Source organism: Sceloporus undulatus, chromosome 2 (genome assembly GCF_019175285.1).
Source record: "Sceloporus undulatus isolate JIND9_A2432 ecotype Alabama chromosome 2, SceUnd_v1.1, whole genome shotgun sequence".
Taxonomy (NCBI): domain Eukaryota; kingdom Metazoa; phylum Chordata; class Lepidosauria; order Squamata; family Phrynosomatidae; genus Sceloporus; species Sceloporus undulatus.
Window position 1 is genome coordinate 32902990 of NC_056523.1, and position 25446 is coordinate 32928435.

At 40.6% G+C, this 25446-nt stretch overlaps 1 protein-coding gene across 3 annotated transcripts in view; it reads left to right on the top strand.

The window, feature by feature from the left end:
• The window catches only part of LOC121923312 (monocarboxylate transporter 2-like), a 43529-nt gene extending 18454 nt beyond the window's left edge, over nt 1-25075 (top strand). For 2 of the 3 annotated variants that reach the window (XM_042453641.1, XM_042453643.1), the window contains 3 exons: nt 11522-11665; nt 14747-15604; nt 24595-25075. In XM_042453641.1, coding sequence (XP_042309575.1) covers nt 11522-11665; nt 14747-15604; nt 24595-24902 — 1310 coding nt within the window. In that variant the 3' untranslated portion in view covers nt 24903-25075. Of the gene's footprint in view, nt 1-11521; nt 11666-14746; nt 15605-18183; nt 18270-24594 lie in introns of all 3 variants that reach the window. The other variant, XM_042453642.1, reaches the window with a different exon arrangement.
• Nucleotides 25076-25446: the final 371 nt, after the last annotated feature.

Genomic DNA, 25446 nt, shown 5'->3' on the forward strand with positions numbered 1-25446 from the left:
GCTGAACATAAAGAAAACAAAAATAATGACCACAGAAGAAATACACAAATTCAATCTAGACAACGAGGACATTGAAATAGTTAAAGAATTCCTATATCTAGGATCAAACATTGAACAAAACGGAGACAGCAGTCAAGAAATAAGAAGAAGATTAGGAATGGGAAGGGCAGCTATGAAATAACTGGAAAAGATACTGAAGAGCAAAGGCATACAACTAAGCACTAAAGTCAGAATTGTCCAGGCCATTGTATTCCCAGTTACCACATATGGATGTGAGAGCTGAATAGTGAAGGAAGCAGACAGAAAGAAAATCAACTCATTTGAAATGTGGTGCTGGAGAAGAATATTTAGGCTACCATGGACAGCCAAGAAGACAAATAAATGGGTTCTTGAACAGAGCAGACCAGAGCACTCCTTGGAAGCAAAAATGATCAAGTTGAAACTATTGCACTTTCGCAACATAATGAGAAGGCACAGATCACTTAGAAAAAACAATAATGCTAGGAAAGGTTGAGGGTAGAAGAGAGAAAGACCACAGACCAGATGGATAGACTTGATCAGGGGGGTTATGGGCAAGAACTTGCAGGATCTGGGCAAGGCAGTGGAGGAGAGGGATTCTTGGAGATGTCTCATCCACATGTGTTGGAGTTGACTTGAGGGCAGCTAACAAAAACAATATAAGTTCCAAACTAAGTGGTTAGAATTATGGAAAGTCATATTACTAAGTTTTTTGCAATAACTTTTGAAAAGACATTTTGATCTGGCTCCTCCTATATGACATTATTTTGATGTTCTGTATGACTGATCCTATGACTGTTTATTACTATTGTAATTAATACTTTGAAACTGTATGGCTGCACTAAAAATATTATAATTCTGGAGCCCCTTTTGCAATAATTTTTACATCAAGCAAACTTGGCTTTGGAGCTCGAAGTCTTTCAACTCAACATCTGTTCAAATAGTGGGCTGTGGGTCATTGTATCTAGGAGGCTGAAAGATGACAATTGACCTTGAACATTTTCTTCCAAAACTTTATAGCTATGTTTTATTATTCAGCTACTACTATAAATTACAGTGGCAGGTACAGAAAGCCCATTCTAACTGGGGCATAAATAAAGCATTAAAAATAATGCAGCTCGTTCTTCAGCCGATTGAAAGAAAGGCTGAAGGATTTCTTTTAGCATTTACAGATTCCTTCCAAGTGACATTAAAGGTGAAACAATTAATCCTTGCAAATGAAAGAGTGAATATGCATTTTATTTAGTGAATAACTGGATGGAAATTTCCTCAAGGTGTTGACAATTCAGAAAAACAGCTCTGTTGTTATATGAACACTAATGTGTAACTAAGCTAATTTCATTAAGAAATATAACATGCAGTGGGATTTCTTTATGTATTTCAGATCTTTTTTTTTTAAAATGCAAGCCCCTAAAACATTCAGTACATAATTGACTCAAAGTTAAGCACAATTCACTGACTGTTCCATTGATTTCAATGGGAGAATTTTCCCCTTGGGCAAACAAGGGATTCAAAAGTACTGTACTTAACTTCACTTGAACGATACATTTAATTTAATTTTTTTTTTTAGTTTATAAATTTGATGTTGTCAAGTTCCCTCAAACTGACTTTGACTCATGGCAGCCCTATGAATGAGACATCGCCAAGACCTCAACTGCTTTGCTGAGGTCCTGCAGACTCAGGGCTGTGGCTTCCTTCATTGAGCCTATCCATCCATTATTCATTCTTCCTCCCTTTCTTCTGCCCTCCACTTTTCCTAGCATGATTGTCTTTTCTACTGAGTCATGCCTTCTCCTGATGAGTCCAAAGTATGACAGCCTCAATTTTAGTCATCTTGGCTTCCAGCTTGATTTGTTCTAGGACCCATCTGTTCATCTTTTTGGTTATTAGCAGTACACTGAGCACTCATCTCCAGCACCACATCCCAAATGAATTGACCAACAGTACAAGGTGTTGGTTTTGACCTATAAAGCCCTAAATGGCTTGGGCCCAGGGTACTTGGAGGACTGCCTCTCCCCCTATAATCCGCCTCGCACACTCAGAACTTCCGGGACTAAACTGTTGGAGGTCCCTAGGTCTAACCTTACACGGACCTCACAGAGGGCTTTTACTATTGCTGCCCCTTCACATTGGAATAAGCTCCCTGCAGAGCTTTGCTCCGCCGCCTCATTAGCTGTCTTTAAAAAACAGCTGAAAACATATCTATTTCGGCTGGCCTTCCCACCTTAGATTGTTTATTTATTTTCCTGCCCCCCTTTTTTTTCCCTTTTGACTCCGGACCAATGTAAACTTTTGTTCTTTTTCTTCTGCCCTTTAATGTGTATTTTATTGTCTTCCTGTTCCCGTTTTTTGTAGTAATTGTTTTTTAACTGTTATACTGAATTTTAACTCTGTATTGAAATGTTTTTATAAATTTTGTAAGCCGCCCTGATCATATTCATGGAAGGGCGGGGTATAAATAAAATTTATTATTATTATTATTATTATTATTATTTATTTTCTATCAACTTTCTTCATTTTCCGTACATGGTGATGGGAAATACAATGGCTTGGATGACCCTAACTTTTAAATCTATTTTGTATTCAGTTTTATATCTGTGCACTTTAAGATCTTGTCTCATTTTTTCATACTTATCCTTCCTAATTCTAGCCTTTTTCTCATTTCTTGACTTGTGTTACTTTGTGTCAATACTGAACAGTATTGATTTTGTGTCAAAGTATCAATATACTTTGTGACAAAGTATAGACTTCGTGTCAATACTGGACTGTTTTCACTGTTGTGGGCAAATCGAGGCTTTGCAACAAGAGCCTTTAGAATTTGAAAGCTAAACATTTTACTTAGCACCATAAGTTCTGATAATATCATTTCACCATTAAACAAGTCTGCTTAATAATATTATCAGGACTACCAAATCTCAAGTGGTATCACCAAGTTTTTTCACTGCTGTTTAACACAACACAACATTGCAGGGATGGTTATGTGACTATTGCAGATATTGCAAGAAATGTCACAACTGAGATATCACAGATAGAGGGTTTTTAATTGCAGCACCATGAGCCAGCTTGCCAGAGTGATTTGAGCATTGGACTATGAATATGGAGACCAGGGTTAAATTCCATGCTTGACCATGAAACCCACTGGGTGACTTTGGGTCATATGCCCTAAGCCTCAGGGTAAGGCAATGGCCAACTTCCTCTGAACAAAGCTTGCCAAGAAAACCCCATGATAGGGCCACCTTAAGCTCACCATATGTCGGAAAAAACTTGAAGGCACACATCACCACCAGACTATGAGCATTACAATCCTAATTGTGAACACAAAATTCAATTACTTCTTTGTTCCTGCTTCTCATTCACGATTTTGTCAGTACGTGGAACTTTCTTACTGATCCAGGACATCAATACTGGCAGCCAGGTGGAGAGCATCTGGATAAAAATTAAAGGTGAGAGAAACAAAAAGGATGTTATGGTGGGAGTCTACTACAGACCCCCAAGTCAGATGGAGGAATTGGATGACTCCTTTCTAGAACAGATTCTACACTCAGAAAAGAGAGATGTAGTAGTGATGGGGGACTTCACCTATCCTGATATTTGCTGGAAGTCAAACTCAGCAAAATCCTCAAGGTCTAGCAAATTTCTCACTTGACTCAAAGACAATTTCATTGTCCAAAAGGTGGAAGAGGCAACAAGGGGGTCAGCTATTTTGGATCTGATCCTAACCAACAAGGATGACTTGGTTAATGGGTTGCAAGTGGTGGGATCATTTGGTGGAAGTGACTATGTTCTCCTGGAGTTTGTTATACAGTGGAAAGGAGAAGCCAGGCATAGTCAGACATGCATCCTAGACTTTAGGAGAGCGGATTGCAGTAAACTTAGAGAAGTATTGAGGGGGATCCTGTGATCAGAAATACTAAAAGATAAGGGAGTTCAGGACGGATGGGAGTTTCTCAAAAGAGAGATACAGTGAGAAAGAAAAACGGGAGGTGTCTCAAGAAACCAGGATGGATGACTAAGGAACTTTTAACCGAGCTAAGTTTGAAACGGAACATGTATAAGAAATGGAAAAAGGGGGAAATCACAAAAAAGGAATTCAAAGAAATAGCAGGCATGTGTAGGGGTAAAGTCAGAAAAGCTAAAGCGCAGAACGAACTCAGGCGTGCTAGAGAGGTTAATAACAATAAAAAGGGCTTTTTTGGATATGTCCGCAGCAAGAGGAAGAAGAAGGAAACTGTAGGGCCACTGCATGGAGAAGATGGAAAAATATTAACAGAAGACAGAGAAAAGGCAGAATTACTCAACACCTTCTTTGCCTCAGTCTTCTCAGAAAAGGCAAAGGGTGCTCAACCTGAGGATAATGGAGCAGAGGACAGAAAAGGGGAATTTCAGCACAGAATAAATAAAGAGATAGCACAGGAATATCTTGTTAATCTAAATGAATTTAAGTCTCCAGGACCAGATGAACTACATCCAAGGGTATTAAAAGAACTGGCAAATGTAATATCGGAGCCGTTGGCAATAATCTTTCAGAACTCCTGGAAAACAGGAGAGATCCCAGCAGACTGGCGGAGGGCAAACGTTGTCCCCATCTTCAAAAAAGGGAATAAAGAGGATCCCAACAGTTATCATCCAGTTAGTCTGACATCAATACCAGGAAAGATTCTGGAGCAGATCATTAAACAGAGAATCTGTGAACATCTAGAAGGCAATGCCATAATCACAAAAAGTCAACATGGGTTTCAGATAAAGAAGTCATGCCAGACAAATCTGATTTCTTTCTCTGATAAAATTACCAGCTTGGTAGATGAAGGGAATGCTGTGGATATAGTATATCTTGATTTCAGTAAGGCTTTTGACAGGGTTCCCCATGACATTCTTGCAAACAAACTTGTAAAATGTGGGCTAGACAAGGTTACTGTTACATGGATTTGTAATTGGTTGACTGACCGAAGTCAAAGAGTGCTCAACAATGGCTCCTTTTCATCCTGGAGAGAAGTGGCCAGTGGGATCCCACAGGGCTCTGTCCTGGGCCCAGTGCTATTCAACATCTTTATCAATGACCTGGATGACAGAATTGAGGGTATACTCATCAAATTTGCAGATGACACCAAATTAGGAGGAATAACTAATATTCCAGAGGACAGGATCAACATTCAAAATGACCTGAATAGACTAGAAAGCTGGGCCAAAGCTAACAAAATGAAATTCAACACGGAGAAATGTAAGGTACTGCACTTAGGGCAGAAAAATGAAATGCACAGTTATAGAATGGGGGACACCTTGCTGAATGAGAATACATGTGAAAGGGATCTAGGAGTCCCTAAGCAGTTTACGATATGTAAGACAATTCCCCCAACAAACTGGGTACGCATTTTGCCAACCTAGAAAAGACAGGAAGGCTGAGTAGACCTTGGAGCCCTGCCTGGGATCGGACTCACAACCTTGTGGCTGCAGTACTGGCATTTAACTATTGTGCCACCAGGGCACCCTTGTGACAAGATCCCTTTACATACTAGGTAAAAGCATGATCATTAAAAAGAAAACAACAAATAAATAGCAGAGCACATTCTGAGAAGCTCCTTTTCCTCTGGACAAAGGCTTGCCTGTGAAAGGAAAGCAAGGAGGCTGGCAATCGGACCTCTCTAAGAAGTGAGTTCCAGAGCCTGGGAGCAAGCACCATGGCCTCCTGTGTTCCCGCCCGACATACTTGTAGTTTTTGGGGCAGAGAGATGGGCCTCTCCAGAAGACCTCAAAACCCAGGCAGGTTCAAAAGGAGAATATGTCTTTCAGTTAACCTGGACCCAAGCTGTATAGAAATCAAGAACTCAATCAAGATTGCTCTTCTGTCAGCACTGTACAGTTGCCATCCTCTGTGGTCCTGAATTTTAGTCTTTCCTCTTAAATGTGATTTTACATTTTCTGCCTGAACTTTATGCAGTTACTCAAAGTATTAGAGAGCCCAAAACCAATTTGGGAAGTCACTGTGGCCTGAGAAAGTGGATCTGAACAATTGAATGCTGACTTAAGAACGTTATTCTGTACACATCTTGAAACATGGTATGTTAGAAATGGGAAACCTGCTCAGATTGAAGCCAGATATGCCTTGTAGTACAGGATGAACAGGACATATATTAGTTATAATACAGTGAAGTCGAAGGCTTTCATGGCCGGCATCCATAGTATTTTGTGGGTTTTTTGGGCTTATGTGGCCATGTTCTAGAAGAGTATTCCTGACGTTTAGCAGACATCTGTGGCTGGCATCTTCAGAAAAACCCACAAAAAACTATAGTTACAATATTGTTAATGCAATATTTCCCAAATCTTCAGAAGGATTCCTTGCAAATATTTGTGACGATGATGATAATCCACAGAATGGTCCACACGGATTCATTATTATTATTATTATTATTATTATTATTATTAACCATTATTTATAAAGCGCTGTAAATTTACACAGCGCTGTACATACAATCTTTTTAATTGGACTGTTCCCTGCCCTCAGGCTTACAATCTAACAAGACATGACACAAAAGGAGAAGGGAGTGGTGGTGGGGAAGGGACCTCTCTAGTAGCATAATACATATAAAGTACATGGCAAGACAGGAAGTGATTCAATAAAACAGGCAACAAAAGAACATCAAATAGCAAGTGATAGTTATGCAATGCCTGGGAATGCTTCCCTGAACAGGATGGTCTTCAACTCCGTTTTGAAGCTGGTTAAAGAAGTGATGGCTCTTGCTTGCAGGGGAAGAAGGTTCCAGGCGTGAACCTTCGTAGCATGATAGATTTGGAAAGGAGCAAGATACAATCTTTTCCACTTGTCCCATTATAGATTAACCTACACAGTAAACATACTCTTTACAAGAGACTGAAGTTCAGTGATGGAGCATATAGTCTGTGATTTTAGTGTCCAGAAAAAAAGAGCCTTGGATACCAGTACTGGAGTGTCATTGTCAGCAGTGGGGAATCTGATAGCTGTAATTAATAAACCCCAACGTATCCAAGCTTTGTATGCAATTATTGTGTTACAGTATTGTATTTGTATTAGCTATGTGACAAGCCTACATATTCACTGGCAGTTATACTATTTGCAATAAGACAAACAGGTAAAGGTCTTGTCTTTTTCTCAACTTATGCCCTTCCCAAAACATTTGACTGAACATTGTTGGAAATTGGTTGCTGCACTGAATGGACCCTTAGTCTAATCTTACATGTCTTTTATGATGTGATAAAAGTGGAGGGATCAAGTCAGAAGGTGTTCTGACCCAATTTCAACATTGTATGAAAGTGTGATGGTTAAAACTGCTTATTTTGAAAGGAAGCAAGAGTAATGTTGCACACAACAGTGCTGTATGCTGATACAAGATTAAACGCTGGCCTCATTCAGAAAGAGACTCAGAGTTGATCTCAAGGTGAAAAATAATTGGACAGCATAACGGATGAGCTTGTACTTGAATTGGCACCCCATTGGTCAGTTAGTGTACTTTTGCCCAATACGAGTCTGACTTTGTGACATGGTCTTTCATATAGTACCAAGCAATGAATGAAAATCTTGTCAGTGTCCTGAGAAAACGGCATTAACCGGGCACTGAAGTAATAGTGTGTGTGTGTGTGTGTGTGTGTGTGAAATGCAGTGATTTACTTTAGATCAGCTCACTGCAAGGAAATGCACACTACTTAAGGAAAGGCTATTAAAAAGTACAGAATGGAAAATACTTTTGGTCTGGCGTGACATTTATATATGTGAAATTTTAGGAATTTGAGTTTCACCCTCCTTTTAAAATTTCCTTTCTTTTTTGTGACACCAGTTATGAACTGAACCGAGCTATCTAGAATTACTTTGAGATTGTCATCAGCATTTTCACCTGGAACATGCATCAAAGTTTATTCCTTCCTTCCTTCCTTCCTTAGTGGGCTCATTAAGAAGGCATCTCTCTGTGAAATCAGACTGTACAAAGATAGTGCCTGCAGAGTAATTTCCAACAGTCATTTCTTGTCACCAAGGCTTCTCTACACAAGCCAATATGTGCAAAGAGAGACATAAAGGCATAAAAGATAACCTTTATGATGGTCATCAGTGGTAATTTCCTCAGTAACAGGAAAAAAAATGTCAAGGGGGTCATATGAAAATAGCTGCTGGTAGTAGCTGGGGGCTGGGTGGGCAAAATGAAGGCAATACCCCCAAACAAGAATTCTGCCCCTCCAGATGAAATTTCTGGGATTTCACAAACTTCAGATGAGTATTAAAATACAGTTTAGGCATCCAAAGAAAAAGGGCAGGAAAAATTAGCAAGGGACTATAAAACAACAAATACAGAAGTTCTAGATATGAATGATTTTCAAAGTCTCACTTTCTGCAAAACTTCAGAAACATGCAGAAGGCATATTAATTGTAACACAGACCAGCAGTTCTGTTCCCTTCACATGCCCTAGATAGACTTTGTTCACCTCGACATGGCAACACAGGGGGAATAATGCTGCAAACAAATCATTATCTTGTCTAGTAATTTTAGAGAGTGCAAATAAATGTTTTATACTGTTAGTCACATGGTGCAAATAAAATAGCAGATAATATGAAATTATATCAAGAAAATTAAGCACATAAAGCACTGGGAAAGGGAGAAAAGAAAGATAGCTGTATTTTTATATTCCATTTTGGGCTGATTCTGCAATGCAGGAATAATCCAGATGGACCCGTTTTTAACTGTCATGACTCAATGGTATGGAATTAGTTTAGTTTTATGAGACATTTAACCTCTCTATCAGAGAGCTCTGGTGCCACAAAAAACTACAGTCCCCAGAATTCCATAGCATTAAGTCATGGCAGTTAAATTTATCTCAACCTGGATTATTTCTGCAGTGCAGGTTTAGCCATAGTCAACCAACCTCCAGATTTCTGAATCTTGAATTATGCTCAGGACCCAAATGGAATCAGTTTGCAAATCAGTCTGAACTACACTGGCCTCTTTTCTAAAACATCTAATTGTATTATGAATTTTCTATTGTAAGTGCACATTCCAAAAAGTAGTCCATTTCATTTTCTTTATACGATAAGGCTGAGCAACTGAGGGGTCTGGCTCAGTGATTATTTCCTCAATTGGCAACTTTTATCAATGCAAACAAGCACTTCCCATCAGAGTGGTCATTTACAGACCAATAATATCTGTCTACCAGATATGACACACCAGCATTATTTAAATAATCCCTTTTGCTGGGAACTAAGTTGCTATTCAAGAGCATCCAATATTTTCAAGGGCTCTTGAAAATAATTCTCTTTCAGTTTAGCTTTTTATTTGTCCTGCAGGTGTGTAAATAAATGTGAGGTTACACTGGGTCAAGAGGTTGCTATACTCAGATGTCTGATCATGCAGCAAGGGCTTAATAAGATTGTTCTGATAATAATAAAAAAATTGTGCATGGTTTTTAAAAAAGACCATGCTAAGCTACAGTGCTAAATGAATGGTCATTACACAGGTGGACCCGCTTCCATTGATTCAATGGATCTGCTCTAGTCTTTCAACTTTGAGGTATTGCTCTTCCAGAGTCTGGTGGATGCAGAATGAACATTTCAGTTTCCCATGGTAATTTATATGCATACAATAATATAGTGATGCACATTCCTATGGCCACACTTCTATAATGTGTATTTGTGTCTGTGTGGCTGTCTGTCTTCATCTATTCCGTAGAATGATGTAGCAATTCCCATGACTTAGAGCCATCTTAAATGTCTATTCAGAAAGAGAGCAGCTGGGCAATGGGACCAATTGGCTAGAGAGGTGGTGGGGCCTTTTTTTCTGGACAGGCCTGGCCTCATCTGGAGTATGGCATTCAGTTCTAGGTGCTTCATTTTAAGAAAGATATAAAGAAGTTATAGCAGGTTCAAAGAAGGGCAACAAGAATAATAAGACATACAGAGAAGAAATGATAGGAGGAAAGGGTAAAGGGTCTGGTTATGTTGAGCTTGAATATATTGCCTCAAGGGCTGTCACAGAGATGAGGGGCTGATCTGTTTTCTGCTGCACTAAGGCCAAGTCTAATGGTTTTAAGTTACAGAAGAGTAGATTTTGATTGAAATTAGAAGGCACTTCTTGACAGTAGGAACAGTTTGGCAATAAAACCAATAGCCTAGAGAGGTAGTGGGGCCTCCTTCTCTGGACATCTTCAAAAAGAGCCTGGACAGTTATTTATTGGGGATCTTTTAGCTGGAGATCCCACACTGAGTGGGGTTGGGCTGAATGGTCTTTGGGGCCCCTTCAAACTCTATGATGATATTATTCTAGTGTAACTGGTTTTATTGGTTGTATCATTGACTTGGCAAGGAAACAGAGCACGGACGAGCAAGTGCAGTTTCCCATTTATAAATTAAAATATTAAAGTCTTGCCCTATCTAAGTCACAGGATCTCAGGGCAGTTTATTTTTGGAGTCAGGTGGACTACTGTTGTTAGCAGATGTGGGTACTATAAGGAGCTGGAGCTTTTCCTTTTCACTCCAAATTCCCCATTGGAGTGAGTGCACTATTCTATCCATGTACCAGGTTAGTAATGGTTTTTCTCTGGTGACAGTTTTTTTTTTTCATTTTTGAAAGCTGCAAGCTGTATTGATAAAACCTTCAGCAGCTGTTGACTAGACCTCTGAGGCCACTTCCTCAGTTCCAAAGCTTTGCAGGAAAATCTGTCAACGCTTCTGCCACTTTCCCAGCAAGGTCAAGGAAAGTAAATGGCAGCTTTATGAGTGTGCCAGATACTGGCCAGCTGTTTCTTCTATCTCATTCTCACCTAACTCTCTTAATTAAGAAAGAGAAATGTAAAGGTCTCCTTCCTTTAAAGGCTTTTCACAAAAGGAAAGGAGAAACTTACCATAGGTTACTATGAAGGACAACCCAAAAGTTTTGATCAAGGAGCAAAGAAAACAAAGGTGTATATGATACTCATCTATGACAACTCTTTTCACTGCCTGCAAGCTGAAGTGGCAATTAGATATCAAGAATAGCAAGGAGTATTAAAGTATTAACATTAACAATCAATAGATCTATTAATATAGATATATTGTGGCACGAGCTTTCGTTATCTTGAGCCTTATATCAGGTGCATGAAATGCATCATCTCAGTTTTCAGACTATATGTTTTATCTACAGTGTGAAAGAAAAATGTAAACAATGAGGCCAAAGCAGTCCAGTCCACAACATGTTTATGCAAAGGGCAAGTATGCACAGTGTACTTACAAACCCTCTCTGAACAAATCTTGCCAAGAAAACCCCATGATAGGTCTGCCTTAAGCGCACCATAAGTCAGAAATATTTGAAGGCACACAATAACAACAAAAAGTGTGCCCAAGATTCTTGCCTGATTTCATACAGCAATGTTTCTTTCTCCACACGTTTATACTGTAAACATGTAAACATTACTGAATTCTTACAAATAAGTTTAATCTGGAAGTACATTTCATTTAGCAATTTATTTTACAGGGATCAATTTTTTTTTGTTTGTTTCATCCCAATTTCTGTAGGCCCGGTTAGCAGTATCTTGGTGAACCGTTTTGGCAGCCGACCGGTGGTCATATTTGGAGGTCTGCTATGTGGCATCGGGATGGTCTCTGCAGCTTTCTGCACAAGCATTTTTCAGTTGTACATCTGTGCTGGACTCATCACAGGTAATGGTAAAACTTTTCCACTTTCTGTAGAAGTTCCTTCTCAGAATAAACTTGGTCCTAAATATGCCTAATGCTGTTACAGTGCGCCCTTCTTTTATGCGTTCTGGACCCACCCCCCTGCATAAAAGAAAAAGTGCATATGCTCGAGCCCCATTACAAGTAATGGGGCTCGTGCTTGCGGTGGTGTGCGGTGGCGTGCTCGCATCACAGGCACGTGCGCCATTGTTTCTTGCGGTTGGAAGAAGCACTGCTGCTTTCAGCATATAATGCACCCGCATATGACGCGGGCACACTGTACTTTACATGTGACATGTAACACACTACTATCTGTTTTGGGGTTTTTTTGGGATGCTTTGTGCATTGGGAAAATCAGCCCCATCAGTGGTAATGACAGTGTTTTAAAAATATTTACCATCTCATTAATAATTATCTCAGCTATCAAAGAGACTACCAAGTTTTTTCAAGCAAATATGAAAGAGGAAACTGTCAAGAGTCGTAACAAGAATCTACGAGAAGACACAAGTTTCCAAGTTTCTGAAAACTGCTGATTCCATACAACTACTAATGACCATAAATAATAGTGGCTGAAGGTACACCTTGTATTGTTGGCAGGACCAGGTATCAAGGATCAGCATTCGCATACAGCTGATAGGGCCTTGGAGTCCAGAGGCCACCACCACAACATTGTCACCACAAATCCACTCACTTCCCCACATGTAGTTGATCTGGCTCCCACCATATTCAGAGGGAAAGAAGAAGATGAATGAGCAAATAGCAACAGCTGCTGCTGTTGCCCTGCTTCTTCCTCTCAGCTGTTCACAGGTCCACTGAGGCATCATTATGAAGCATCCCAAACTCTGGACCTTGTGGTGACTGTCTATTAAATTAAGGTGGATTCATCTCTATTATGGAATAGTTTTCATAGAACACTTCATGGCACCTCTTGGCAGGTGTGGATATGTAATTAATTTACTCTAACTCATTGCAACAACAGGCTAAGTATTCTGATAATAAATGGAGCTAGCCAAACCTGCAAGAAAATTAACACAGCCATTTACCCTTTTGTGTTAAGGAGAGAAAGAAAAATTAACCACTGCCCCAAATCTGAGCTCTGTATCATCATATTATTAGGTATGGTTTATAATTGATCCCTGCCTTTACGGGTTCACACAGATTTCAGTCTAAACACTCCTTACATGAGATCCATGCTAATTGCTATAAGTGAAAACTTAAACCCTGAAGGCATCAGATCCCCTCTGAACATGGAAGCTAAGCAGGATCAACTGTGGTTAGTAACTGGAAGAGGAGACCACCAAGGAATGCCAGGAACTATAGGCTATACAGTGGACCCTTGTTATACACTGGAGTTTGGTTCCAAGATCCCCTGTGGATAACAAAATAGGTGGATGCTCAAGTCCCATTAAATATAATGACATAGCAAAATGGTGTCCTTTATAAAAATTGGAAAATCAAGGTTTGATATTTGAAATTTATACTTTTTTGAACATTTTCAAACTGTGTATGCTTGAATCCGTCTATAAGAAGGGCTGACTGTATTTCAGAGAAAAGAAATGGCACACCACTTGAATATTCCTTCCATAAAAAAAGCCATATGGAAATTGTCATAGTTCAGTGGTCCCCAAACTGTACTCTTTAAGGGATTTTGGACTTTAGCTCCCAGAGGCCTCTCCCATGTTGGCCAAGAGTCGGATTCTGGGAGCTGAAGTCCAAAATCCCTTAAAGAGCACAGTTTGGGGACCACTGCCATAGGTCAACAGAGGATTTGAAGGCACATGCATACATACACATGTTGACAGTGCTACTATATAATTTACTTGCCAGGTGACACTGAACTTAATTATTTCAGGGTGGAGCTCCATTTTTATTTCATTTTTTGTTTTATTTGTATCCCAGTTCTCTCCCTGTATGGAACTTAATCAGAATGGGCTTTCCCAAACCTTTAAGGAAAAAATAATAATAAAAAGTATTGTATAGTCGCTTAAGTGGTGCATTTACAAATCTCTTCATGACAAGGCTAATAGAAATGTTTTCCCTTTTGGACAAATGCACACAATACACATACCATCTCTCATGATGACTGGCCAGTTGATGTTAGGGCAGATCTGGACTATAGCTTTAAGCTGATTCAAAGTATTCCCTTTTGCCAAGAAATCCAAAGATCTCTCATACTGTGAGGAGAGTTTGGGATCTCAACATCCGGACAAAACTAATTTCCTGAATTCTCTAGGAAGCCATGACAGTTAAGCTGATATAAAACCAGCCTTAATTAGTTGCTGGGCCAAGCTTTATGGCCTCTCTTTACTGTAATGTTGTTTAGTGAATTGGACTTTGAAAGGCCTGTTAATTTTCTTTGTCATTTCACCATATCTCTTGCAGAAACATATTTATGAAAATTCATGTCTTATCAAGTGATTCTTCAACAAAGAAACCTAAAATAAGGAATCCAGCCTAGAACTAGAATTGAAAAATATCAAAACATTTTTTGGTATTCAGCTGCAGAAATTTTTTAACTTAATAAGTTCAAGAGGCTTCCAGACCCAAGGACATCAAATCAGTGGCTGCTGATAACCACTGAAACTGGGGTGGGTGAAAAAAGGGACATGTTAATGTCCCTTCCTCTTTGTCTCTCACAATTTCGATACAAATATACACCCCCTCCATCCATCTCTGTTATACAGTCAGCCTCCATATCCACAGCTTTTTTTATCCATGGATTCAAGCATCCACAGTTTAAAAATAATTTATATACACCATGCCACTGTATTACACACACACACGCACATGCACCATGCCATTGTATTTAATGGGATTTGAGCGTCCATAGATTCTGGTATCCATGGGGGGGGGGTGTCTTGGAACCAATACTGTAGGTCCTACAGTATACACTCAGACAGAGAGAGTATTCTGCACACAGGCACTCAGCATACACACCCCTTCTGGATCTCAATCATATACACACAGGTAGTGTACACACACCATTGTGGCTCCTGGTCCACATTTGAAGCAGGTCAAAAGCAGGATGAAAGAATCTGGCACTTAATCTCCCTCTCTTCTTTGCAGGATTTGGCCTTGCCCTCAACCTCCAGCCTTCAGTGATCATAATTGGAAAGTATTTCCTGAAAAGGCGCCCAATAGCCAATGGACTCGCCATGGCAGGAAGCCCTGTCATGCTCTGCACCCTGGCACCCTTGAACCAACTCCTTTTTGACAACTTTGGATGGAGGGGAAGCTTTTTAATTCTTGGGGCAATCCTCCTAAACTGCTGTGTGGCTGGAGCACTTTTCAGGCCCATTGGACCTCCAGCTGGACCCTTCAAAGGACAAACAAATAAGCAAGCTACAGAGACTCTTAAACAGGAACAGCCTGATATCGGCGTTGTCGAAATGGCTGATCCCGGAGAGAAAGGGAACAAGGACAAAGACTACTGTGAGAACTTTAACAGATTCCTAGATTTATCTCTTTTCAAACACAGGGGCTTTCTGATCTATTTGATAGGGAATGTGCTCATGTTTCTAGGCTTTTTTGCCCCCATTGTCTTTTTGGCTCCTTATGCAAAGCACCTCGGGATTGATGAATATTCAGCAGCTTCCCTCCTTTCCTTTCTTGCCATTGTTGACATGATAGCCAGACCTGCTACTGGGCTCATTGCTAACAGCAAACTGGTCAGGCCAAAGATTCAGTATTTTTTCAGCTTCTCCATTGTTTTTAATGGTGCCTGTCACCTCCTGTGTCCTCTGGCCACAGGCTATATAGGCCTAGTGGTGTATTCTGCCTTTTTTGGACTCGCCTTTGGCATGGTTTGTGCAGTGCTTTTTGAAACTCTCATGGACCTTGTTGGCGCCAGCCGCTTTACAAGTGCTGTAGGACTGGTCACAATTGTGGAATGTTTCACCATATTACTTGGACCACCCATTGGAGGTAAGAATATTTTTATTCTTCTTCATGTCAGTCTGCTCAGTGGTAGTAAGGAGACCTGGAAATTCTTTGATTTCCAATGTAAATTCATAGAAAAAATATCTCCCAACTCTGAATTTTGATTCCTTGTGCTTTTTGCAGTTCATTTCCCCTTTCACTGAGATTTCTTAATAACAGTTAAGATAACCTAACCAGGAGCAGTGCCTGCAATATGAAAATGAAGGACTCAGCTGTGAAAAACAGAGGTCCTTTGCAAACCTCTTAAAATGGGTGTTGCACAACCAAAGTACTAGAATAAAACAAAACTTTTTTCAGCTTAATTCAAATGAACTTCACTAAATGTGTGTTGCTAGACTGCCCAGATGTGAGGGAGGGCAGGTGAACAAACCATAGAGCTGCTTCCCAGCAAGATAAGTAGTTGCTGTTTATATTAGAATTCAAAGAAGTAGTGACAGCATGGACTATATTTTGGTATACATTTAGGCAGATGATTTCTATTGACTGAATGATTGGTCAATCGCATTTCTACTTCACCCAAGAACCTCTTAACCTTTTCTTCTTCAGACTAAATATATCCAGTTCCCTCATCTGCTTCTCATAGCACAAGGTTTCCAGACCATAAGATACACAAATACAACAATATATAATGTAAAAGCTAAAGCAAACTTAAACCAAGATGCAAGCAACAGCAAAGGATTGCAATCATAGGAATGTCAGACTGCATTTTTAAAACTGAGAAATCAAAAAGTCAGAATAAATCTGACTCATACAGGCTCTACAGATGGCGAAGGTATTAAATAAGCCACAACATCAGCAGAAAGTGAACCTCACTGACGAGAACATTCTTATTTCTTGGGTGGGGCTATTCAGAAGGAAAAAAACAATCCAGGATGAATCCTGATTGAATTTCCGTCATTCACATGCAACCCGAATGCACCCGATTCAGGGTTTTTTTTGGGGGGGGGGGTGCCAAAACCCCCCACTTAACCTGGGATAATCAATGCCAGGTTTATCACCAAGGTTTCTTAAAAGTTTCACATAGTTGGCAGTGTGAATAACCGATGCACGTAAACATGGGATAATTCAGGATTAAACTCTGTGTGTCTTGGACATGTTTTGAATACATTCACATTGTCAACTCCATGTTTATTCACATGAGCAACCAAACTCCCAGAAATGTGCACAGATGTGAAGCCATAGTGTGGGTAACAAACCCTGAATGATTGAGTGAAGTCATTCATTGCATCATTCCGTTAAAAAAAAGACATCTGAATGTCCCTTTTGACTTAAGCCTCATTGTGTTCAATGGGACTTAGTCTGTGTCACAGTACACAGAACAGCAGCCTAAGTTTACATTTTTTGCCATCTTTTACTCTAGTAATTCAGAATGGACAACAACAACAGCTGATCACTCTTAAGATATACTTTTTTCTTTTCGTGCATTTGTATTCCCTTCCACCCTATGGATTTCATTCCCCACTTTCTTGCCCACCTAAGCACTTCCATAAATATCTGCCAATAAAGACACCACTTCCATGCATGTGATGAAGCAGACTACTGTTCAGAAAAGCTAATGCCAAATACAACTTAGTACACATATGCCTCAGTTCATGAAGTAAATGTCTTCCTGGAAATTAATACATTAACAAAAAATTTGGTACCAGAGGCAGGAATAACATGGAAAGAATAGGTATAGGTTCCTATTTTTGAAAAAAAGAAAAGCAGTTTAATATGTTTCAGTGAACAATTTATTCAAACTAATGGCCTAAGCAGACGGTTGGATAGCATGAACCAAGCCTATGCTATCCTGCCCCTCCCCAGACTGGCACGAAGATGAGCAGGTGATTACATGCTCACCTGCCCTCATCTCATGAAGTCACTATCACTGTACATCCCTTACCTGCCCCTGTTGTAGCCTGAAAGGGCAGAAACAGAGTACCTGACTATGCCCGTGTGGCCAGGTGCCACCATCTGATGTTACAGACTGTGACTAGAGCATTCAGAGAAGATGCAGTGATGGCATGTAAGAAGTGAGCAAAGCCAAATGGTGTGTTGGCTGTTGTTGCAAAGTTTCAAGGAAACTCTGTGGCAAACAGTAGGTCTTTTTTTATCTGCACATTGGCGCGTTACAGACCGCCAGTTAGCACGCACTCCATGCGTACTAGGGTTAGAAAGGGGCGTGCTAGGGTTAAGAAGGGTCTTACCTTCTCAACTGGCTCCGTCCCTAATATACGCGGAGCACGTAGTAAATGGCGGCGCCCGTCCACACGGGTGCCACCATCTTTACGTCTTGGACGCACAGCATCTGGATGTGGCGTGGCAGAAGTGACGCCGTGAGTGCGCGCCTTGCGCCTTGCAGTGCCACTTCTGAGTGCTTCTTTTTAGCTGCGCCAGGAAGCCTCGCGGTCTGGCCGTTGGGGCTTCTCAGCGCAGCTGATGGCGGCGGCGGCAGACCACCCACTTTTTGGCAGTCTGTAACGCGCCTATGTTACCTTTGAGCCAGGGTCAGTCCAGAACTGTTGGATCAACATCTGGAGTGGCTGATCCCAGTCCAGGACTAATGACCTGAATTGTCATTACAGGAAGATGCCAAGGTGGGGGGAACACGAGCCTTTGGGTCCATACGTACAGCCTTAACCAATATGCACATGTGAAATGAAATAATAAGGTAGGTGAGGTATGCATAAGTAAACAAAAAACATTTTGAACCTTCTAGAGATCAAATGTGTCCAGGGATGACATTTTAAAGTTTATCGCACACCATTTCCAGACCATTCTAGGCACTGGATGGGATCAGTATGGAATAGGAGAGAACAGGTGTTACCATGCAGTAGAATGCCGCCAGTGCCACCAGGAGTCCCCAAGCTGTTCCCCATCTGTGCTGTGGCAGCCGATTTTGAAGAATGGTTCAAAATTGTTCATCAGAACTGGCTACCATAGAACAGATGGGGAACCTCTTACAGACTTTTGGTGGCGTTCTTCTGTATGGTAACACCCCTCCATGCCGTGCCAATCTCACCCAGTTAAGAGAATGGTCTGGAAATGGTGGGCGATAAACTTATTTCTTTCACTAGACTTCATTTTTCTTATGATTTCCATTTTGGTGGCCGAATTTATTATTTTTTATCTAGAAAACATGCTTGAGCTAGATGTTGAGGCAGGCTAATCTGCCTTTCGCTTATCTCCCCATTTTGTTGCTCATGCTGGAAGCAGTTGTTGTGTACCTTGTCTGTTATAAGTGGACACAGATCGTTATACAAGGATTGGCTATAGTAGAATCCTGCTTTTTCCCAACTCAAACTTTATTACATTGTTTACTTTAAACACACTGCTGCAACCTGACACTGAATGTCTGTGTTTCTCTAGCCCTCTTTCATTATCCTTCCAATGCCAAAAAAAGTATAACTAGATATACGATAAGGTAGAAGAAGGGGCCAGACAGGTATAAAAAGGCATTGTAAAAAAGCTTCTTTGTCAGAGCCTTTGTTAACTGAGGCATGGTATAGACCGCCATAAAGCAGCGTACTCGTGCCAATACTAGGCTTAGGGAGCGTGCACCAAACGCACGCTCCCTAACCCTAGTACATGTGGGGGCCGACATGATTGTGTGACTCCTCCCATACATCACATGCGTCTGAGTTGTCACGCACACGCCACATCCAAACAACATGCCACATGTGTGAAGTCTCTGCACAGCTGGAGGATGCTTATTGCGCCTTTCCAGCGGTGTGGAAAGGAGCTCCAAAACAGAGCTCCTTTTTGGGAGCGAATCGTTCCCACAGCAACCACACGGCCACGGGAACAATCCTGAGGAGAAAGGGGCCACCCCTTTCTCCTCATGGCTCCTGGGCTGTTCGGGGGCATGAAGCTCCAAGGACACCCCTTTTCTGCGCCACGGAGAAGTGGCATTTTGCCGCTTCTCTGTGGCCTGGAAAAACAGCGGATTGGGGCCACAGAGCTGCCAGTGAGGCTGCCCTGTGGCCCCAATCCGATGAGAAAACACACCTGAGGTATGTTTATAGTCTTTAATGTTCAACAAGACCAGGGGTAGGCAACCTTTTTGAGCCGGGGGCCGGGTTGCTGTCCCTCAGACAACAGGGAGGGGGGGGGGGGGGCTGAAGCGGGGGGGGGGAGCTTCCACCCTCCGGGGCTGGGGCTGCATGCCAGGGGCGGAGCTTCCACCCTCCAGGGGCCAGGCCTCCTCCTCTTTGCTGGCCCCTGATGGGACCCTAGGCCCTGTCAGAGGCCAGGAAAGAGCCGGCGGGGGCTGCCAGTGCTGGAGGCCTCCTCCTCTTTGCCGGCCCCTTTGCCATCACCGAGGCCCTCTTGAGGGCCCTGGCCACCGCAACGGGCCTCCCAGAGGCCGCCGCCAATGGCGGCGAAGTCTCACGCGACCTTTCCTGTGGTCACACGAGACTTTGCCTCTAGGCCGCTGCCAATTTGTTTTGCAAAATGGCGGTGAAGTCTCGTGCGACCACATGAAAGGTTGCGCGAGACTTCGCCGCCATTTTGCGAAATAAAATGGCGGCGCCCGGAGCGGCAAAATGCTGCAATCGGCGGTGGCGGCAGGAATGAGCAGGGGCCAGCCAAAAGCTCTCCGCGGGCCGCATCCGGTCTGCGGGCCAGAGGTTGCCCACCCCTGTACAAGACTCTTCAGTGTTCTTGTGCCACAGACCCTTCCCACTCACCTCCACCCATTGAAACTTTGCTTTTTAGTCTGATACAAAGGAAACTCTATAACAGCTTTAAACAAATGTGAAAACTGGATTTGGTGGTAAAAGCTGTTGCAAATACTGGAATCCACACATGTTTTTATTGTATAATCTCTGTTTTTGTTCTTCAGATGTCTAACTGTTTGATCAAAAGCTCATTATCTTCAAACAATGACAACAACAACAAAACTTTTCTCTGATGGCAAAATATGCTCTCTACAAGCCACTCTGCAGGAGTTGTGGCAATATGACAGAACCTTTGAGCAGGAAGAATTGGACACAATATTCTTTTAGCTTTTAGAATAAAATCACTTTAACAATTTATAGATTAAAATGCAAATGGATAGGGTTTTTTTTTAAAAAAAAAAAACTACTGGAGAAGCTGAAGTTTTTTGTTGCTCTGTTTTGTAGCTCCCTTCTGTGGCAAGTCATACAGGAGGTCTCCCCCAGAGAATCCTATAGCTCAAGAATTCAGAAATTATAGTTTGGTCCTGCGGATCACTGCAGAGACATTGCTCAGATTCTTTTGGTGGCTAGTGAAATCATGTTACTGCATGCCAATTTGGTAGCATTCACTGGCCTTTTAATTGTAGTATATTTATAACCATAGGAGGGTAACCAGATGGGGAGCAATCTTACTCCTCAGAAAACAGCAGTTTCCCGCCCGTGTGAACAATTGCGATTTATTTTTGCCTCTGACTAATGCTAGTGAAGTCAGGTGTGCTCTTTTTGTCAAATGCCAGGTTGCACCTAATCAGTTCGATAACTCTGCCCTGATATTCCCACTGTAATAGTGGTGAGCAATTGCATCACGGTAGGCTGAACTTCTGAGCCAGTGTGGAATAATGGATTGAGTGTTGGACTGTGACTCTGGAGACCAGGGTTTGATTCCCAGCTCATCCATGAAAGCCACTGGGTGACCTTGGGCAAGTCAAACGCTCTCAGTCTCCTCTGAATAAATCTTGCCAAGAAAACCTCATGACAGGTTAGCCTTAGAGTTGCCATAAGTCAGAAACAATTCAAAGGCACACAGCAAGCAACTGGTGCATTGTCACTATCCTGAAAGTGATTTTGGAGGGTTAATTTTCAGCCACTTTTGCAGAGACAGAAGAGAAATGTGAGGTCAATATACTATGTAAAGATTAGGGGAAGAGTCTTCTTAGCCATGACAAGTCAGTTGTGGAATACCTTCCCTTTGGAGGCCAAATCAGCACCCTTGCTAGTTTCATTTATGTGCAAGATAAAAACCTGGCAGTTTATTAAAGCCTTTGGGCCTCACAGATTTATCTCAAATAGCTAACACATATGGTTTTAAAACTTTTTTAATCTTTTAAACTTTTTAAAACTTGTTTTGTCATATTTAACACCCCCTTAGTCTTTTAAAATTATTTGTTTTTAAGTTGTGAGCATTGATTCTGCTTCTATACTGTCCTGAAATCTTTTGCTAAAAAGTGGGATATAAATATTTAAATAAATAAGTAAATATGGAAATCACCACATTTTAAGACATTTTTAGCCATTTTGGGACAAAAAGTATCCTAATTTTTTAAAAATATATATATCTCCCTATTATTGAGGCAAATGCCATCTTAAGTTCAAAAGCAAAGCTTAGAAAATATACTTTTTTGAACTGCAAATATCAGAATCCCTTAGCTTGGCCACCAAATCAGAACAAGGTGCTTCATTTTGCAACTACTATAGGATTTGAAGTGACTGGGCTTTCTTGTCCCACACTGGTTTGGGAGAAAGATGGTTTCCACATATTCCAAATGTAAATTCACGTAGCACTTTTGAATTTTCTTCACCACACAAAGAAATTGCTATGGTCCTGTTTTCATATTTTCATGACACATTTGAAAAAGGTACCACAGGACAGAAGAAGTGAGAGGAAAATAGATGGAACCAGGATGAAGCGGAATTGCAAAAGGTTGATCTGCTTAATTTGGGATCTACAGCATGCAAGAGCCTTGCTTGTATGAGCCTTACTTAATTTCACGGCGATTTAGCTAGATTTAAATCCTTACATCACTGCTGGATACAAAATGCTTTTGGTCTTTTTGTCTCAGTACTAAAATAAACTGAATCATTCCACCAGGAATGTTAATGATCAAATATAGCAGCTTCAGTACATTGCTGTTCACAATCAGTATTATCCTCTCTCTGCCTTGTGGTGCTGTTGGTTCTTTGGTTGAAATTAACAAATTAGTCAAATACCTGCACTTGATTTGATTTTGTTAACTGCAGTGGGACTAAAATGGTTTGGGATCAAATTTGTTGTTGTTATTTGCTGTCAAGGCATTCATTCATGGTGAACCTGTGAATGAGATACATCCAAGAGCTTTGAGGCCCTTTCACACTGCACAATTATAGCACTATCATTCCACTTGAACCACATCCTATGGGATCCTGGGGTTGGTAATTTGTTGAAGCATGAGAGCTGTGGATGAAAACTCTAAATGCCTTCCCCAAATTGCACATCCCAGGATTCCACAGGATGCGGCCATGGCAGTCCATGTGGACTCACAGTGCTGTAACTATGTAGTAGGTAAGGCCCCCTGATCATCAGTGGCTATGCTCAGGTCTTGTAAATTCAGAACCAAGTTTGGATTTCATTGACAGAGTTAATTCATCTTCCTCTTTTTCTACTGCCTTCAATCTCATCAAGCATTATTGTCTTTTCCAACCAGTCATGTTATCTAATTGTATGTCCAGATTTGGATCAACTAGATCAGATTAAAATGCAGCTGTTCAAACTTCTACCAAAACTCAGAAAGTTGTCAGATAAGAACTTCACATGTTGAATTGTGAAAGACAGTTTAAAAAACAGGGTAAAGTTTTATTATTCAGTCTTGTTCTTTCAAGAGTAGCTCACTCTTCTTCTTCTTTTTGCATTTTGTATAGGAGGAACACCAGCATACTATCTTTCTTTTGTGAAGAGACTTCATTTCATTCAGAAATAAACTATTTTTAAAGCAGCCATTTTTACAAGTGATACGCAGTTTTATGAAGCAGATTAAGCTAATTGCTAAAGACTATAATGAGGCCGGAAACTGCTGCATAGTAGTTTGCAATATGAGTTTTGCAATATTCTTCCCTCTGTTTTAATAAGTAGGAAATTGATTGGTTCTTTGGCATTTAATAACCTACTGCTGGAGTTTGCCTTGATGAACTAAGTAAATTTTTCCTGGTGTGTTTTATGACTTTCTCTTATTCTCAAAGGGAACAGTGGCATGACTCTTCTGTTGTTGAATTTTCCAATATTCTCCTCATTAAAACTCTCAGTGAAATGTGTTTAGCAGACCTCTAGGTCATCCGGTTTAGCAGAAACTGAGAACTGCTACAATTAGCCTCTGGTTGATGCCTCATTAATACAGTAGTGCTATATTACTGAAATTCATGACTGTAGGCAAGATTGCTCCTAAGAGTGACATATTTCAGTTAGACCATGTGAAATGATATGTTCTCCTAAGTGGAGAATATATCCTCTCTGTTACAAAATTCCTAGTTCATGTGTTGAAACATTGGAGCAATCAATCTCCATACTTTCAATGGATTGTTGTTTAAAGGCATGATGTTATGCCATTATGGATCCCATGCTGCGAGAAACTGGGATAGTAAATAAATAAGACAAGGAAATGGTTACAAACTTGTAGTTGGCATGTTAATTTGGAAGATCTTGCCAAAAATGAAAAAATCTTGCCAAAAGTGAAGAAACTAAATTAGCCTGGGTATACTGTAAAAAAAATTGTCCATGTTGTAGAGTTTTATGTACAAGATGTGGACACATTGGCCTGTTACAGACTGCCAAAATAAAGCTGCTTCGGGTCTCTTTGGAGGTATGCTATTTAAATGATGTATGGGTCCTAAGAGTATGGAGGTTGCGCCAAAGCCATACTACATTCCTAAGCACTGGAGTGTAGCTTTGGTGCAGCTTCTGGATTCTTAGGACCCATGCATCGTTTAAACAGCATACTTCCAAAGAGACCCAAAGCAGCTTTATTTTGGCAGTCTGTAACAGGCCTTAGTAACTTGGTTTAAATACTGACTTGACCATGGAAACCTCATAGTGTATAGTCTCAGCCTTAATATTTGTTGCTGTGAAGTTATATAGTTTAATTAGTTACCTGTTGACCACTTTTCTTGGTCAGTGTTGTTAATTTTAATGCTGATTTAATAAGTTTTAAAGAAAAGTTAACCAAGGTAAACTCATGCTTAATATATTGAGATTTCTTTCATTGGGAGGCAGCCCTATTATTAAGTTTTCTCCTTCTGAATTCACAGGAACTATTATCGACACATCTGGTGATTACAAGTACATGTTCATTAAATGTGGGTCAGTGATGGTCTTGGCTGGGATATTCCTCTTCATTATGAATTACTACAACTACCGAATGCTTGCAAAAGAAGACAAGGCAAGGAAAAAGCAAGAGGCAGAAAAGATTGATGACGGACCTATAAGGAATCACAACTTTCCTAAGGAAAAGGAAACTTCAGAGGTGGAAAAGACGCAGGATGGCTATGAAATAGTCCCTTTGAGAAGTGAGGAGAAAGAACTAAAGAATGGAGCAAAGATAACAAGTGAAGCCTAACTCTGTAAACAAGACTGCCAGAATGGGAAATGGCTCCTGCACATTTCTTAAAATGTTTGAAAATATGTAGTATAGGTTGAGTCTCCTTTATCTGAAATGCTTGGGACCAGAAGTGTTTTGGATTTAAAAAAAAATTTTTTTTGGAATACTTGTATTTGCATATACATAATGAGATATCTCAGAGATGGGACCCAAGTCTAAGCACAAAATTCATTTTTGTTTCATTCATTATATACATAGCCTGAAGTTAATTTTATACAATATATTTAATAACTTTGTGCATGAAACAAAGTTTCTGTACATTGAGCCATCAGAAAGCAATGGTGTCACTATCTGAGACACACAGGGAGAAAAAAGTTTGGGTTTTTTTTTTGTTGGTTTTTTTCTTTTAATATTTTGGATTTCAGAATTCCAGATAAGGAAAACTCAACCTGTATGATGTTGCTGTTTGGTCTTTTTAAACTATAGTGTCCCTGGGGTTGGTTCAAGAACCCCTCATGGATAGCAAAATTTGTGGATGCTCAAGTCCCATTAAATGCAATGG